This window comes from Oncorhynchus kisutch, unplaced genomic scaffold (genome assembly GCF_002021735.2).
Source record: "Oncorhynchus kisutch isolate 150728-3 unplaced genomic scaffold, Okis_V2 scaffold3975, whole genome shotgun sequence".
In the NCBI taxonomy this organism is placed as follows: Eukaryota; Metazoa; Chordata; class Actinopteri; order Salmoniformes; family Salmonidae; genus Oncorhynchus; species Oncorhynchus kisutch.
This window is the reverse complement of record NW_022265920.1, coordinates 171,241-185,796: the sequence shown is the minus strand read 5'-3', so window position 1 is coordinate 185,796 and position 14,556 is coordinate 171,241. Positions and strand designations below refer to the sequence as shown.

General features: G+C 42.1%; 2 protein-coding genes across 4 annotated transcripts in view; one reads left to right on the top strand and one right to left on the bottom strand.

The window, feature by feature from the left end:
• Nucleotides 1-8,181, bottom strand: part of LOC116352762 (palmitoyltransferase ZDHHC17) — a 45,874-nt gene extending 37,693 nt beyond the window's left edge. Inside the window, exons 1-2 of one of the 2 annotated variants that reach the window (XM_031821441.1) lie at nt 7,979-8,181; nt 6,506-6,609 (exon numbers count right to left, since the gene is read on the bottom strand). In XM_031821441.1, coding sequence (XP_031677301.1) covers nt 6,506-6,568 — 63 coding nt within the window. In that variant the 5' untranslated portion in view covers nt 6,569-6,609; nt 7,979-8,181. Of the gene's footprint in view, nt 1-6,505; nt 6,683-7,978 lie in introns of those variants that run through there. The other variant, XM_031821440.1, reaches the window with a different exon arrangement.
• A 2,333-nt stretch (nt 8,182-10,514) lies between these two features.
• Nucleotides 10,515-14,556, top strand: part of LOC109878700 (oxysterol-binding protein-related protein 8-like) — a 152,917-nt gene continuing 148,875 nt past the window's right edge. For both annotated transcript variants that reach the window (XM_031821435.1, XM_031821433.1), the window contains exon 1: nt 10,515-10,862. The gene's annotated coding sequence lies outside the window, so the exon portion shown is untranslated. The remainder of the gene's footprint in view (nt 10,863-14,556) is intronic.

Sequence of the window (14,556 nt, the reverse complement as noted above, 5' to 3'; positions counted from 1 at the left end):
ACACACACCAAAGCATGCAACAGGCTGACCAATACCAGGGTTGAAAAATTGGTGGCCATCCGGGCAAATTTGAGGCTTTTTGAGCCTGACAACGAGCCATCCTCAACAAGGTTGGAAAGTGACAGTGAAGATGAGGTCTCAGAGTCTGATGTTCAAGAGGTGGACATTGAGAAGGTCCAGGGAGAAGACATGGAAGCCTGAGAGGAAGACAACCAAAGCTTTAGTTTCTACACTATCATTTTACAGATGTATGTTGAAAACATTTTTGGGAGATGCGATGGATCATTCAATATTCCTTTTCTTTTGTTGTTCAGTGAAATCATCCCATGTGAAGAGTAAACTCATTTAATTAAAGTTCAATCCGTAACTAAATTGTTTTAAAAATTTCTATTGTAAGGATTTAATAATTTCTACTTATGATAAGGTCAATGTTTATGTTTGTCTCCATATGATATGGTAAATATATCCAATACAAAAAAACATTTAAAATGGTACTAATATTAATTTGCATTCATTTCCTTTAACTCCCATATATTCCTGTTAATTCCCACGGAAAGTTTCCACCTCTGAATATTCCCCAAACTGTGCAACCCTACCTCTGACATAAATGGCATATTATTATTGTTATCTGATCAAAGCAACTAGTGCGTTAGTAGTGCGTTAGTAGTGCGTTAGTAGTGCGTTAGTAGTGCGTTAGTAGTGCGTTAGTAGTGCGTTAGTAGTGCGTTAGTAGTGCGTTAGTAGTGCGTTAGTAGTGCGTTAGTAGTGCGTTAGTAGTGCGTTAGTAGTGCGTTAGTAGTGCGTTAGTAGTGCGTTAGTAGTGCGTTAGTAGTGCGTTAGTAGTGCGTTAGTAGTGCGTTAGTAGTGCGTTAGTAGTGCGTTAGTAGTGCGTTAGTAGTGCGTTAGTAGTGCGTTCATAGCCTTCCTTTTCTTATGGGTGGCCCCAGTGAGTATCGAACGCACGACCCTGGCATTGCAAGAGCCACACTCTACCAAGGGAACTACACATGACCATAAGGTATCAAACTTGTCAATTGAAAACAATGGAAGCCAAACAATGGCCTGAGGGAGAACAGAGCTAGGTATGGGAAACACTAGCTTATAGTAAGTCTTCATCAGAATAGCTACAGCCACAAAGAGTGGAATTCTGGTGAGTATGCCAGAATCACACTCAGGAGAGGTATTTTTTAAACCACCAATTTGCTTTCGGCAAGGTATGGATTGGGACAGTTTCATGCACTGTTATGTCATTGACAGCAGTAAGTAACATGATCTGATGATGATCTGATCATTTGAAAAAATGCTGAGAAACAGGTCCAAGCAACTTCTTCCAGGAACAGAGAGATGTTATTTTGCTGGTGAGGCCATAACGGCCTGTCTCTCCAATCTAGCAGCAACTACATTATCTGGAGGATGGTGGAGGATGGTTTGGCAATACAACAAACCCCTAAAGACAGAGCAAATCTGTTAGGGCTATTTTAGGCCAGTAGCCAATGATATGATCATGTCATCCTCCAGCCATGGATGTTAGCTAAGGGACAAGGGGGCTTGACTAAGGGCCTCAAAGATAGCCAGGAGTGAGCTGTGAGAGGCACTAAGGGTGCCTGAAGCCACCCATGCTCAATCAGTCCTGCAGCATGTCACTGGAGTTACACTGGAGTAGTGTGAAGTGCTGAACCAGCTCTCCTTACATGGCAGTGAGAGAAACACAAGGTGGACAGTCAGCATGCCAGGGGTGTATTCACCACGGGGCGGCAGGGTAGCCTAGTGGTTAGAGCGTTGGACAAGTAACCGGAAGGTTGCAAGTTCAAACCCCCAAGCTGACAAGGTACAAATCTGTCGTTCTGACCCTGAACAGGCAGTTAACCCACTGTTCCTTGGCCGTCATTGAAAATAAGAATTTGTTCTTAAATCACTTGCCTAGTTAAATAAAGGTCAAATAAAAATAAATTGTATTATATTAAGTTAAAAAGTGTTCATTCAGTATTGTTGTAATTGTCATTATTACAAATACATTTAAAAAATATATTTTTATTTTTAAAATCGGACGATTAATCGGTATCGGCTTTTTTGGTCCTCCAATAATCGGTATCGGCGTTGAAAAATCATACTCAGTCGACCTCTAATCCAGTTGACTCACCATTTGAATCTTGTCTGTTTGAAGAAGCAGTGATCAAGGAGGTTCTCAGTCAATAAGGACATATGGCAGGCTCATCCCAGGGGACGGTGTCATATGCACAGATCTAAAAATAAGCTACAAAAAAAAACTAACCTAAATGTAGACTATGGAATCGCGTGGCTTTGTATTAGCTGCAGTATCCCCATGAGTTAATGTGCTCCTCTTCAGTTTAGTGTCAGATTTTAGGCTAGCAAAAAAACAAAAACTAAATTACATAAGTTTCATTCAGAGTATAGGTCTGTGATGTGCCTGTATTCCTATCTTTACCAGTTAGCTCAAATCATTTAGTCAACTAGGGTATTTGCCATCATCTGTAGCCTGTAGTTTGTAAATACAATCTCTGGATCCAGACTTCATCACCAACACTTTAAATACATCCCACCATTTGTTGCACCTGACCCATTGACTGAAGCTTGTTCAGGGCAGAGGACATGTTTCCTTGCCCATCGTAGAGTACACCTGACCTGCTCATAATCTATTGAAGCTGCTGCTACATCCTTTCAGTAGCTAGGGGTTGCCATCAGATGAGGTCCGAAAGCACAGAGAGGATAAGGCTTCACCAACCACAGTGGACAGGTCCAATCTAAACAATCTGAAATGAATGCCATTTATTTTGTATTACTACTTCAATAGTCACAGTTTCATTTAATGGGAGGACAATGGCTGATTGAGAGAGGATGCTACCTGGACTGGAGAACTTTTATGTTTAAGAAGCAACTATAAAGTATAGCAAAGAGAAACCGACTCCGTTTTCTACATTATCTCTGTTATTCTACATTCTCTGTGCCGTCTATTGCCTCCATTGACGTTATGAATCCAGCAATGGAGCAAGATTCTGTAGTTGTTCTATTCAAAAACAATAATTTGCATGTTTAAACTGGGTCAGGAGCCTAGGAGTTAGGTTGCATCCCAAAAGGCTCCCTATATAGCCTAGTGCACTACCTTTGACCAGGGCCCGTATGGCTCTGGTCCAAAGTAGGGAATAGGGAGCAATTTGGGACGCAGACTATATCTGTGGCTGACAGTCAGACAAACAAAATCAACAATAGGAAAGATTGCAAAAGAGGCTGAAATTCATGAGAAGACATGTTTAATGAGATTCAGAGGGGAAAACACAGGCCTAGACAGAGAGAATAAGTGAACTTGCATATCAAACGGTCGTATGCAAGGATAGCTTATTGATGTGCATCTCTCTGGGACTCCCTAGAGTACACCAGATGTTCACCACAAAACTGAGCAGGTGGATGGTGGTGGGGTCATGTGGCACTTGAATTTCACACGTCTCTCTTTTAGAGATCAACCAGAGAACAGTAAAGGCTTCTCATTCAAATAAAACAAAATCAGGGAGACAGGCCATAAATGTACAGCCTATATCAGAGATGCAAAACATTTAGGCCTAGGCTATGCTGCATTAGTGGAGATGGCTTTTCCACAAAGCTCTGTAACTCAAAAGCCACATGACAGCTAAGCTTTGGAGGGATCTGAAAAAGCATTTTGTCAACCTTCTGGAATTCAGACCAGGGCACTAAGCCTGAAGGCTCTTTAACAGCAGCAACAAGGTTGAGGCAACAGGCATAGCCCAACACTGTTCTTCACAATCCGAGAAAGTGTAACCTCTATCCAGGGATTAACCAACGTGAGTGCAGGTGGCTGTGTATTTATGGTACACTGCATCATCTGGATATGCGTGCAACAGAAGTTCAACATTCACCTTCTGCTACCATTTCTGTCAAGCCGTCTACACATACAGTTTGACATATAGGTTGGAGAAATCCAGCGTACGCACCACACAGAACGCACTACTACTGCCTCTGCAACGCAAGACAAATGCAGAATTCCATTGGAAATAAATGTATTTCTGGTGTGACAAAAGGCATTGACGCTGTCATCGAGGCGTAATGCTTCCTCTACTTTGACAAGAGACAGTTATGGCCTGAGGGCTCTGGAGCAGGCTCTGTCACAGACAGCCTGCCATAGGCCTAACACTGCTCATTCCAATCACACATGACCAAGAGTGGAATACTGCAGCGATAGATAGACGAGTCATGCAAGAGATTTGTACCAAGGGAACATGGGACATATGGCAGTTTTCCAAGCAGTCAATGTCCCACCGCCATCATGAAGTCAAGATATCAACATGGGGCTGTCCATCTTCAACAAACGGCTTGGATTTGTGAGGAGCCGAGCTGCAGTCTTACTGAAATAACGTAATTAGTCCACATAGAAGAGCAGTACGAGTCCCATGAAGCCTAAGAAAGATCACAAGTCCTTTGGGGCTCAGTTGGTAGAGCATGTCGCTTGCAACACCAAGGATCAGGGGGTTTGATTCCCGCTGGGATAAACAAATATATTAATATGTATTATTAAGCTACATACTACAAATCACATAGATAATAGCCAATGAGCAGAACACTACATAATCCTGTGTTTAGGTCGTCTATCACTACAGCAACACCCAACCCTCCGCAGGTTAAACGTGCTTTATGGTTTCAGATTTCCCCCTCTCCTAACTGACATGCTGTTGTTTAATTCCGCAGCAGAGTTGGCCGTAACAGCGGTTGAGTGTCTGATGGGATTTTAATGCAAGAAGACATTGTTTTCGGTTACCCTCCTTCTCCCCTCAGGCCCAACTGCCCTATGGCTGACCACAGGCTAAATCTAAGCTATGCAGTGTCACACTACGTATAGAAATCAGTAATTGTGACATCATGTCAAAAGAGCCTGCATAACCAATAAATGGAGAGGAATGAGGCTTGACATATCAAAAACTCATTAAGCACAAGAGTAAGAAAAAGAGATGCATCTGGCAAAAGTAACACAAATTGGCAGGAACTTGGTGTGAGTCTAATACCAGGAATATTGTATTTTCTTTAAAAGAGAATTTTCAGTGAATGTGTTAAGTGTGTGGGTTTGCCAAATGATTTACAAAAAGGCAAGATGGCACCATTTAATGCCCATTGGTTGTCTTTCAAATATGGGCTTTTTCAAATAAATGGCTGTTTCTGTGGCTTGCTGCCAGCCCCAGATTGAAAACTTTGTACTTTTTGCACCAAGACAAGAGGGGGAAATAAGCTTCCTACACCATGTGGCGTAACAGGTTGGCCAACACAAGTGAGTTAGTAAACCATGAATAATTTAGTGACAGGTCCTCTGTACTGGCCCATTCTTAAAAAACACATCTAATGTTTGTTAATCAAGTGACAGTGGCCTGAAACAAGTTCAATTTTGTATTCCATGTTGTTGGTATCCTTTCACTCCAAATAGTAAAATGCATTTCGACAACAAATAAATAAGGCAGCTAATTTTGAAGACTGAGCCAAAAGGCAACTTGCCAGAGACCACATTTAATAGGCTAAATAAACTAAAATGCCAAATATGACATGCTCAACTCTTACTAAGGTCTGTGAATAAGTCTTGGGTGCTGTATAAATTAGCCCAGCAGTAATCCAACGGCCAGCACTCAAATAAATAGTAACGTTAGATGCTAGCTCGCTGTAGTATTCTCAGCAGTCACAATGGATGCATTTCGGCCCCAAAGCCGATCTGCACACAGATAAGGGCCAAATATTATTGTCAGATCTGAATTTATTTGGAATAAAGCTACAACATGAATGTAATTATTGTATCACATTCACAACATTCAAGTGTTTATTCCTGTGCTATGGGCTGAACATATCTAGCTCTAGGGCTGACTAGCTACTAGCAAGAACAATCTTTAGCTAGCTATTTTGTTAGCCCCAACTTGCTAACCTAGCTAGCAACTAAACCATTAATACGTTTATATGGCTAAATGTAAATAGGCTGAATATTGGCCAAGGACAGAGAAGTTTAATGCAATTGACGTTGCTTGACAAATACTGTCACTGACATGGCTAGCCTCGCTAACTACACTGCTAGGCCCGCGCCCATCTCTGGTTGCATGCTAACGTTGCCATCACCGACCAAGCAACATGACATTTCAGCACAAGTCATTATTCGGGCTGCAGCGAAGCCCTGCTTTTCTGACGACAATAAACAAGTTCAGCATAACTACCTACGATCTCGTGTTCGGTAATTCTGTTATTTTTGGCACAATAAACAACCCAAGAATGTCGTCTGATTTACTAGATTCATTAACACATTCGGCAAAATTAGCTGGCTAGCTAACATGCTATTACGCAGCTGGGGAAAACCTGACATGTATTTGGTGGTAGCTGCCCTCCCGATGAGGGGGGCATCGTGGTTCTCCCAAAACACGGTGAATTTATACGGTTTAGTAGATTCCGACATGTACAAGATCCACCCTCGTTATAACCCCGTGCAAAGATGCAGGGCCAAGCAGCTTACCTCTGGATGGAGAATAGGAACACAGCCAGCTTCTTTCTCATATTCATCCATAACGTCAGCCATCTTGGTGGTCAATCTCGCCAAGCATTATGGGACACAACGCTCTGTAGAAACAAACAGGAGGATGGGACGTTCGGTCAAAGCGATGCTCGAGGCTCACAAACCGTCCTGCGATTTTCTGGGGGTACATTGATGTTGCATTACGTCATTGTGTCACATCATCGTTTTGGTATAATTCTGTATCGGGTCATGCATATCAACACCTCTAGGTTAAGTAATGAAAGGAGGTCGGTGCCCACATGTAAAGCCATTTGAGGTGTAATTGTTATAGCATACTGTTATTATAACACACGATATGCCTGACACGAAACAACGTTATGATTCAGATATGTGCGTGCATGGACGACCTTGAACGCTAATATTCCCCACCTTGTTGCAGCTGTATGATCTGCACGAGAAATTGCGTCACATTTTTTTTAAACGTTCCTATTTACTAAATAAATATTTATGTATTTTACAGTAATCTTTAGTAGTATTAACATCATGTCTAATACTGTTATGGCTATGCATATTTTAAAATAGGTTTGGAAAAGCAGTTAATGTACTGTATAACCGTTAGTTAGTTAGGCTACTTCCAAGATGTAAACAAAAAAATCCCTACCAAAATGAACCCTACGTAAATCTATGCAATGGTGTGTTTGCTTCCATAAAGTTTCTGTGCAATATATACCTCAGTGGTGCAATATGTATGACATATTTGTATTTTTCGAAGGGACCGTGCTACATTAGCCTGATACCAGTCGAGCTATTCCACTCCATGCCACTGCTTGGCTGGTCTTTCGGCAATCTCAACGTTCAATATGCAGCCGGATTTACGGCGCAGTTAGTTGTTGATTGATAGTTGGAAACAACAGCCATGAAAACAATATGGAACATGGGTGTGCGCAAATTTGGAGCAATATAGAATTCGAATTTTAAGAATAACAACAACAAACAAGACCGTTACCACCTGCTGCGGTAATTCCCTTGTGAGAAGGCAGTGTCAGTGCAATGTCATGTTGTTCAAAGTGACTAGAGCGGACTCTGTAATGAGAGACAAATAATGATACGGAAAATATTAGCCTACAAGATTCAATCGAGCTGGGTTTGCTTCAGTTGCATCCTATTAATTAGAGGAATGAAGCGCAAAACGGGCACCTGTCGTCATTCCTCGCACATATGCTGATCATCATGACCTAATACATGTTTTACCATTTGTTATGCTAATTTCAGTTGCATCATTTGTCCCTCCTCTCTTATTGAGAGATGGAGTCCAGACCGGTTACTACTTTCTAAATGGGCGTAGAGAGAATTAGTAAATATCTCTATCTCTCACACACTAAAAGGACCTATCAATCAAAGCCACCAGCGCACCTCAAGACACACAAATCACATTTCTCCTTTCCTAAAAACGTATTCAAAACATATGCTCACCTTCACATGTTGGCTGTAATCCATCAGAAAGTAGGGCTAGGCTGCATTATAGCATAATGTTACAATCATGTATTTAAATGAATTGACAAGGAGAGACAGCTATAGTATTACTAGAGACGTTGGTTCTATAATTATTATCCAAGCATGTGCCTTATTCCAGAGGACTTTTTCTAAACTACCCCCTGTAAATTCTTTATGTTTTTCATTCAGTTGAGTCTGACGGAAGCCTTGGGGGTTTTATTCAGTTGAGTCTGACGGAAGCCTTGGGGGTTTTATTCAGTTGAGTCTGACGGAAGCCTTGGGGTTTTATTCAGTTGAGTCTGACGGAAGCCTTGGGGTTTTATTCAGTTGAGTCTGACGGAAGCCTTGGGGTTTTTCATTCAGTTGAGTCTGAAGGAAGCCTTGGGGGTTTTCATTCAGTTGAGTCTGACGGAAGCCTTGGGGTTTTTCATTCAGTTGAGTCTGACGGAAGCCTTGGGGGTTTTCATTCAGTTGAGTCTGACGGAAGCCTTGGGGTTTTTCATTCAGTTGAGTCTGACGGAAGCCTTGGGGTTTTTCATTCAGTTGAGTCTGACGGAAGCCTTGGGTTTTTCATTCAGTTGAGTCTGACGGAAGCCTTGGGGTTTTTCATTCAGTTGAGTCTGACGGAAGCCTTGGGGGTTTTTATTCTAGGCGTGAAGATATTCCTCCAACATGTTTAGACGGTAAAAAGCTACAATGATCACTCGTGCATGGCTGACAAATGTTTTGGTGTCCCCATAAGTCTAATATTTAAATTGAGGAAAGGTGACGATAATCATTATTTTAGCGATCCACGTTAGACGTCCCTCGTAAAGAATAGGCCCCCCATTCTGCTGATGTGAGCTGTTGGCGCACTTGCGCTTGATATGTGTTTATTGATGTGAAAGTGCCATTTCCCAAAAATGACCTCAGTGGGGAATGGGGATCTACGTCAACAGCCAGGGTTTCATTAAACAGGCCTAGGCATTATACTTTTTTTTTTTAATTGCATATTTAATTAAATTGTCGTATGTGGCGATGTTCAACTTCAATTCGTTGGCACAAAACATGTGTCAGACAAAATATAGTTTTTGTCTCTTGCTTGTGTAACAGCATAACTTTAGACCGTCCCCTCGCCCATACCCGGGCGCGAACCAGGGACCCTCTGCACACATCAACAACAGTCACCCACGAAGCATCGTTACCCATCGCTCCACAAAAGACGAGGCACTTGCAGAGAAAGGGGAACCACTACTTCAAGGTCTCAGAGCAAGTGACGTCACCGATTAAAACGCTATTTAGCGCGCACCGCTAACTAAACTAGCCGTTTCACATCCGTTACACTTGCACAGCACAGGTGCTGGTCGCCTTAATTCACTGTTGTAGGCTTAGTATCAAATCAAATCAAATGTTATTTGTCAAATACGCCGAATACAACAGGTGTCGTAGACCTTACCCTGAAATGCTTACTTTACAAAAAGTAACACAATAAAATGACATAACGATAACGAGGCTATATACGGCGGTACCGGTACGGAGTCAATGTGCGGGGGTACAGGCTAATCGAGGTAATGTATATAGACTAGCATTCGAATGGTGGATTAATAGCCCAGGCTGCCCAGCCTATGAATTAACTTCTAATTTACACATCTCTGTCTTCAATGTTCCTTTCTTGTGTAATTCATGCATCTCCGCTGACATCTCCACTGGCCTCTCTCTGTCCAATCCTACTGTATTCCTCTTACAGCTCTTGAGACAGTACCCTATAGCCCAATGCGTGTCCTCGAAGTAGCAAGTTTGAATGGCGAGAGCTTCTCTGGTATGACGTGATCACGTTGGCTGATGGTAAAAAATCAATACACGGGAATCCTGCGTTCTTCCCGCGCCCAATGTTTATGTTTACAATTAAATGTATTATGTCAGAATGCCCAGTGTTTATGTTTACAATTAAATGTATTACGTCAGAATGCCCAATGTTTATGTTTACAATTAAGTGTATTACGTCTGAATGCCCAACGTTTATGTTTACAATTAAGTGTATCACGTCAGAATGCCCAATGTTTATGTTTACAATTAAATGTATTACGTCAGAATGCCCAATGTTAGAATGTTTCCATTCAAATGTATCAATTAAATTTGAACGTTTTCCCATCAGTCTAGTTTGCATTAACATTGTGATTGGATGATAGCGGTGAAGGTTATCGAATCTAGTGGCAGAGTGGAACGTAAATTAAAGAGCCTGGTACCCAGGCTAGTGCTACATCTTTCTGCCACTAGATGTCGGACTCTACCCGTCTCATATTTAGTGGTTACACAAATACATTATTCTACGGCTTCATAGATACAGCAACATATACGCTTTAAATGTAGCTGTCTTATTTCTACAAGTATATGTGGCCCACAACATATTCGTTATTTGTTTATGGACAATTTATCTATCCTTTAAAACATGACATTACTAGTTGTGTAGACTGCCGAGCATCAAGCAAAAGTAGTCGAACGATAATCACCGGATTACAGGAGTCTCAGTTAATCACTGATTCAACATTCGCACTCACAAGAAGGAAGGCTACGAACAGGATTTCAGAGCTTTTATATAGACTCTAAAATACATGTAAAAAAATCAGTTTTAGAAACTGATCCGTTCCATCAACTAATTAAGCAATTTCTAGAAAATCATATGTATATGTTGCAAACCTGTGATAAGCAGGCAGCGGTCCTGACTCCTTATCGAGTGTGAAATGATGGGAGTGTGTAAGCTAATGCTAGCTATTTCTGCAGTTCTTCTTAGCTAGCGAACGACAAAAAACATCACATCATAAGGAAGTTGCAACAGTCAAACTAACAGTGGATGGTACCAGATAAGCCATCGGAACCAAACAAGGTAAGGACTGGAGAGCTAACGTTACCTTTCTATTGATGTTAATTATGCGAGTGTGAAAAGAGACACGGATCGGAGGGTGACACTTCTGAATGCGACAAAATTGAATGGTTCCGCTCTGTTCTGCTAACCCACACCAGCCAGATAGTTAGTTAGCAATTTATATGTAGTTGTTGACATCAGTGTTGGCTGTGGAGTTGTTAACTGTATGCTTATCAACGTCAATGTTACTAACTAGAAATGATCCTGGCTAGCTAGCTAGAATGCTAACTGACTTCATTATTTAGCTAGCCTGGTGGGGGTTATGTAATAGATGATAGGGCAATGAACAGGATCCAACCAGCTCGCTTGTTTTTCATCTGATATCGTTAAATGTGAATGGCAACGGAATCGATGATGCTCTCCGAGTATTTCAATCGCAGGCTAGGTGGCTATGTCAAGGCAGCATACATTTGTATTAGCTAGATGACAGAGCAATCTGAATGCAGACGTGCGCGATCAGCATGACTACAGTAGATATAGCCTAGTTGTGTGACAAGAAGGCCCACGTTGCGACTGTGATGAATTGTCAGGCTAAAATATAACAGTAAAATATAAGTTGATTCTCTTCACTTTGTCCAAAAAAAGTAAAATATTCTGCTGTTATCTTTTGAATGCAGTGACTGAAGCATTGGGAGGGAAATTATAGAATTGCTCTCCATTAAAGGAAAGGGAATGGGAAACAAACACGGAAACATTTTACAATATGTCTGCAATTATTTTTTGCGTCTTCAGTTAAAACATGTTCAGATATTGAAATACAAGTCACAGGGCTTGGTTCTTGTTTGTTAGCCAACGTTGTGCTGTGAAAGCTGTCCAAAACATCAACCCTGAGCTGACTTCACGTTACACTGAGATCCTGCGGTCGGGTTATGTCAGCAGGCCCAGGCCCGATCAGATATTAGGTTACAACTCTCACTTGATATGAAGAGCTCAGTAACATGACACCCCACCATGAGACACAGCTCTACAATAACATGCTCTGCACCCTCTTTTCATAACGGGACACTGAAGGCATACATCACCAGACAAATTGTGTAGGCAATTGAAGCTACAGTATAGTGAGCCGACTAAAACCAGGGTTATACTCAGTGGTTGACTTGGACTGAAATAGGTGCCCGCATTTATTTTGTTTGCCGATACTGTTTTTATTTAGGTGATACTTTTGAGTGAATATTCTAAAAGAGGAACAGGAACTCCAGCAGTAGACAAATTGAGGTGTCGGTGCTCCGGCCCAAGTCTAGCACTGGTTCAGAAAAGCAGTTGGAATGATTTCCCATTAGTCTAGTTGTCAAAGATGATCTAGTCCTTCCTTGAAAATCAACCAATTAGAAATATACCTTTGTTTTTAGAGTATATATTGAGGTTCAACTGTACTATTATAAAGCACTCTATCAAAGTACTATCACCTCCTAAAAATGTGAGGCAAATACTAGACGACTCCTAATGATACAGGCTGATTGGACTGGTAGCCTAGCCTAGACTGGGACTCCCTAAGGATTCAGGCTGATTGGACTGGTAGCCTAGCCTAGACTGGGACTCCCTAAGGATTCTGGCTGATTGGACTGGTAGCCTAGCCTAGACTGGGACTCCCTAAGGATTCAGGCTGAGTGGACTGGTAGCCTAGCCTAGACTGGGACTCCCTAAGGATTCAGGCTGAGTGGACTGGTAGTCTAGCCTAGACTGGGACTCCCTAATGATTCAGGCTGAGTGGACTGGTATTCTAGCCTAGACTGGGACTCCCTAAGGATTCAGGCTGAGTGGACTGGTAGCCTAAATTGGGACGCCCTAAGGATTCCGGCTGAATGGACTGGTAGCCTAGCCTAGACTGGGACTCCCTAAGGATTCAGGCTGAGTGGACTGGTAGCCTAAATTGGGACGCCCTAAGGATTCAGGCTGAGTGGACTGGTAGCCTAAATTGGGACTCTCTAAGGATTCAGGCTGAGTGGACTGGTAGCCTAAATTGGGACTCTCTAAGGATTCAGGCTGAGTGGACTGGTAGCCTAGCCTAAATTGGGGACCACATATTTCCATGTTTTCCATTCTTGACAGATTTGCATGTCAATGCAGGGTAATCATCATCTCACCCAGAGAGGAAACATTCGTCATTTGAGTGATGAGGTGTAGGCTACACCCTCAGTCACAGGCTCAGGCCTCCTGGGCCTTGCAGGTCATTTGCCTGCCAAATATAGTTTCCATTCGCCCCTCAAACTAGGCCTGCAGCTCGTGGCCAGTGTACTGTTGCTCAGCTCTGGGATGTCTGTGGCGTGTTTTGATCCGTTTCCACGTAGGCCTTTTTATTTACCTGTTAAGATGGGATGCTGACATGCTGTGGAGCTGGCTGTGCTTTAGTCCCACTCTGGTTTCAGTAAACTGCACCTGATCAGGGGTACTGGTTGTGGTGTGTAGCTGTGTCGTTGCTCAGAGAGATTTCCTACAGTGAGAGTAAACACAAGGCCACCTGAGCTACCAACCCCCAAGGTGTTGTGTGACTCCCTGTTCCCAACCTGTATAGATTCACCCCCTTGAGAAAGACAACATCCGGCCTCTGTCTCACTTCATAGCTCAGGCTGGTGTAGATATCTCAGCCATAAAGCCTATTGGCATTCCAATAGGTGATAGCAGCACCATGGTATGTAAACATTGCTCCCTGACAAGGCCAGCTACTGTTTAGGTCATAGTGCACTTAATTTCCAAAACCAAAAACTAAAATCTTACGTAATTGTGTCAGATACCATTTATGTTACGTATTTTGTCCACGAGAGATTATAGCGCACTAGGAAAAACAAGGTTGAATTACTATAGCAACATCTCCAAAAAATATTCTGACCAAGATACTTCGCAATCAGCCTACAGGTACCTAGTTGAACTTACCTTTACCTTGTCAACTAATACGACTCTGTAGAAATACATAGTAGAAAAAAGACTGATATCATTCACATGTAATCAAACAGACTCTGTCCAATGTTAAAAATCCATGTTATTAATGTGTAATTGTACTGTTACCAGATCATTGGACTTGAAAGCCTGTGTAAACTGTCTGTCCTTCTGGTTTCTTCTCTGATTTGATTCCATTCGACTACACTGTCGCGTGGCGCTACATGTTGGCATTAAGAATTCATTTCATTAACATGGCTAACACCCTCATTTTGTCTCAGCATGAATAATCTTGCTCCCGAATGTAATTGTGACGTCTGGAGGCCTGCCTTCTACTGCCATAAATGAACACATTTTAAAAAGCTATGCATTCAAATGACCGAGAACATTAAATGACTCGGCACACAATGACATTACTCTCATGGTAGGAAATCTCTCTGAGCAACGACACACAGAAGGAAGTCTCCTCTCCCCAGTCACTGTTACTGATCTCCTCACTGGTCTCCACGGTGATGGATGGATGCCCTGGGCGTAACCTCACTGCTTGTATCATTGACTTATAACAGAGGACTGCACTCAGCCAATGATAAACAATGTGTTTTTCTTTCCGAGGATGACTGGAATAGCTGCCTAATGCTTTCAGAGTCAGACGGATGTCCTTCACATTTTTTTATTTGATTTTATTTCTCCTTTATTTAACCAGGTAGGCTAGTTGAGAACACCTTTATTTAACCAGGTAGGCTAGTTGAGAACACCTTTATTTAACCAGGTAGGCTAGTTG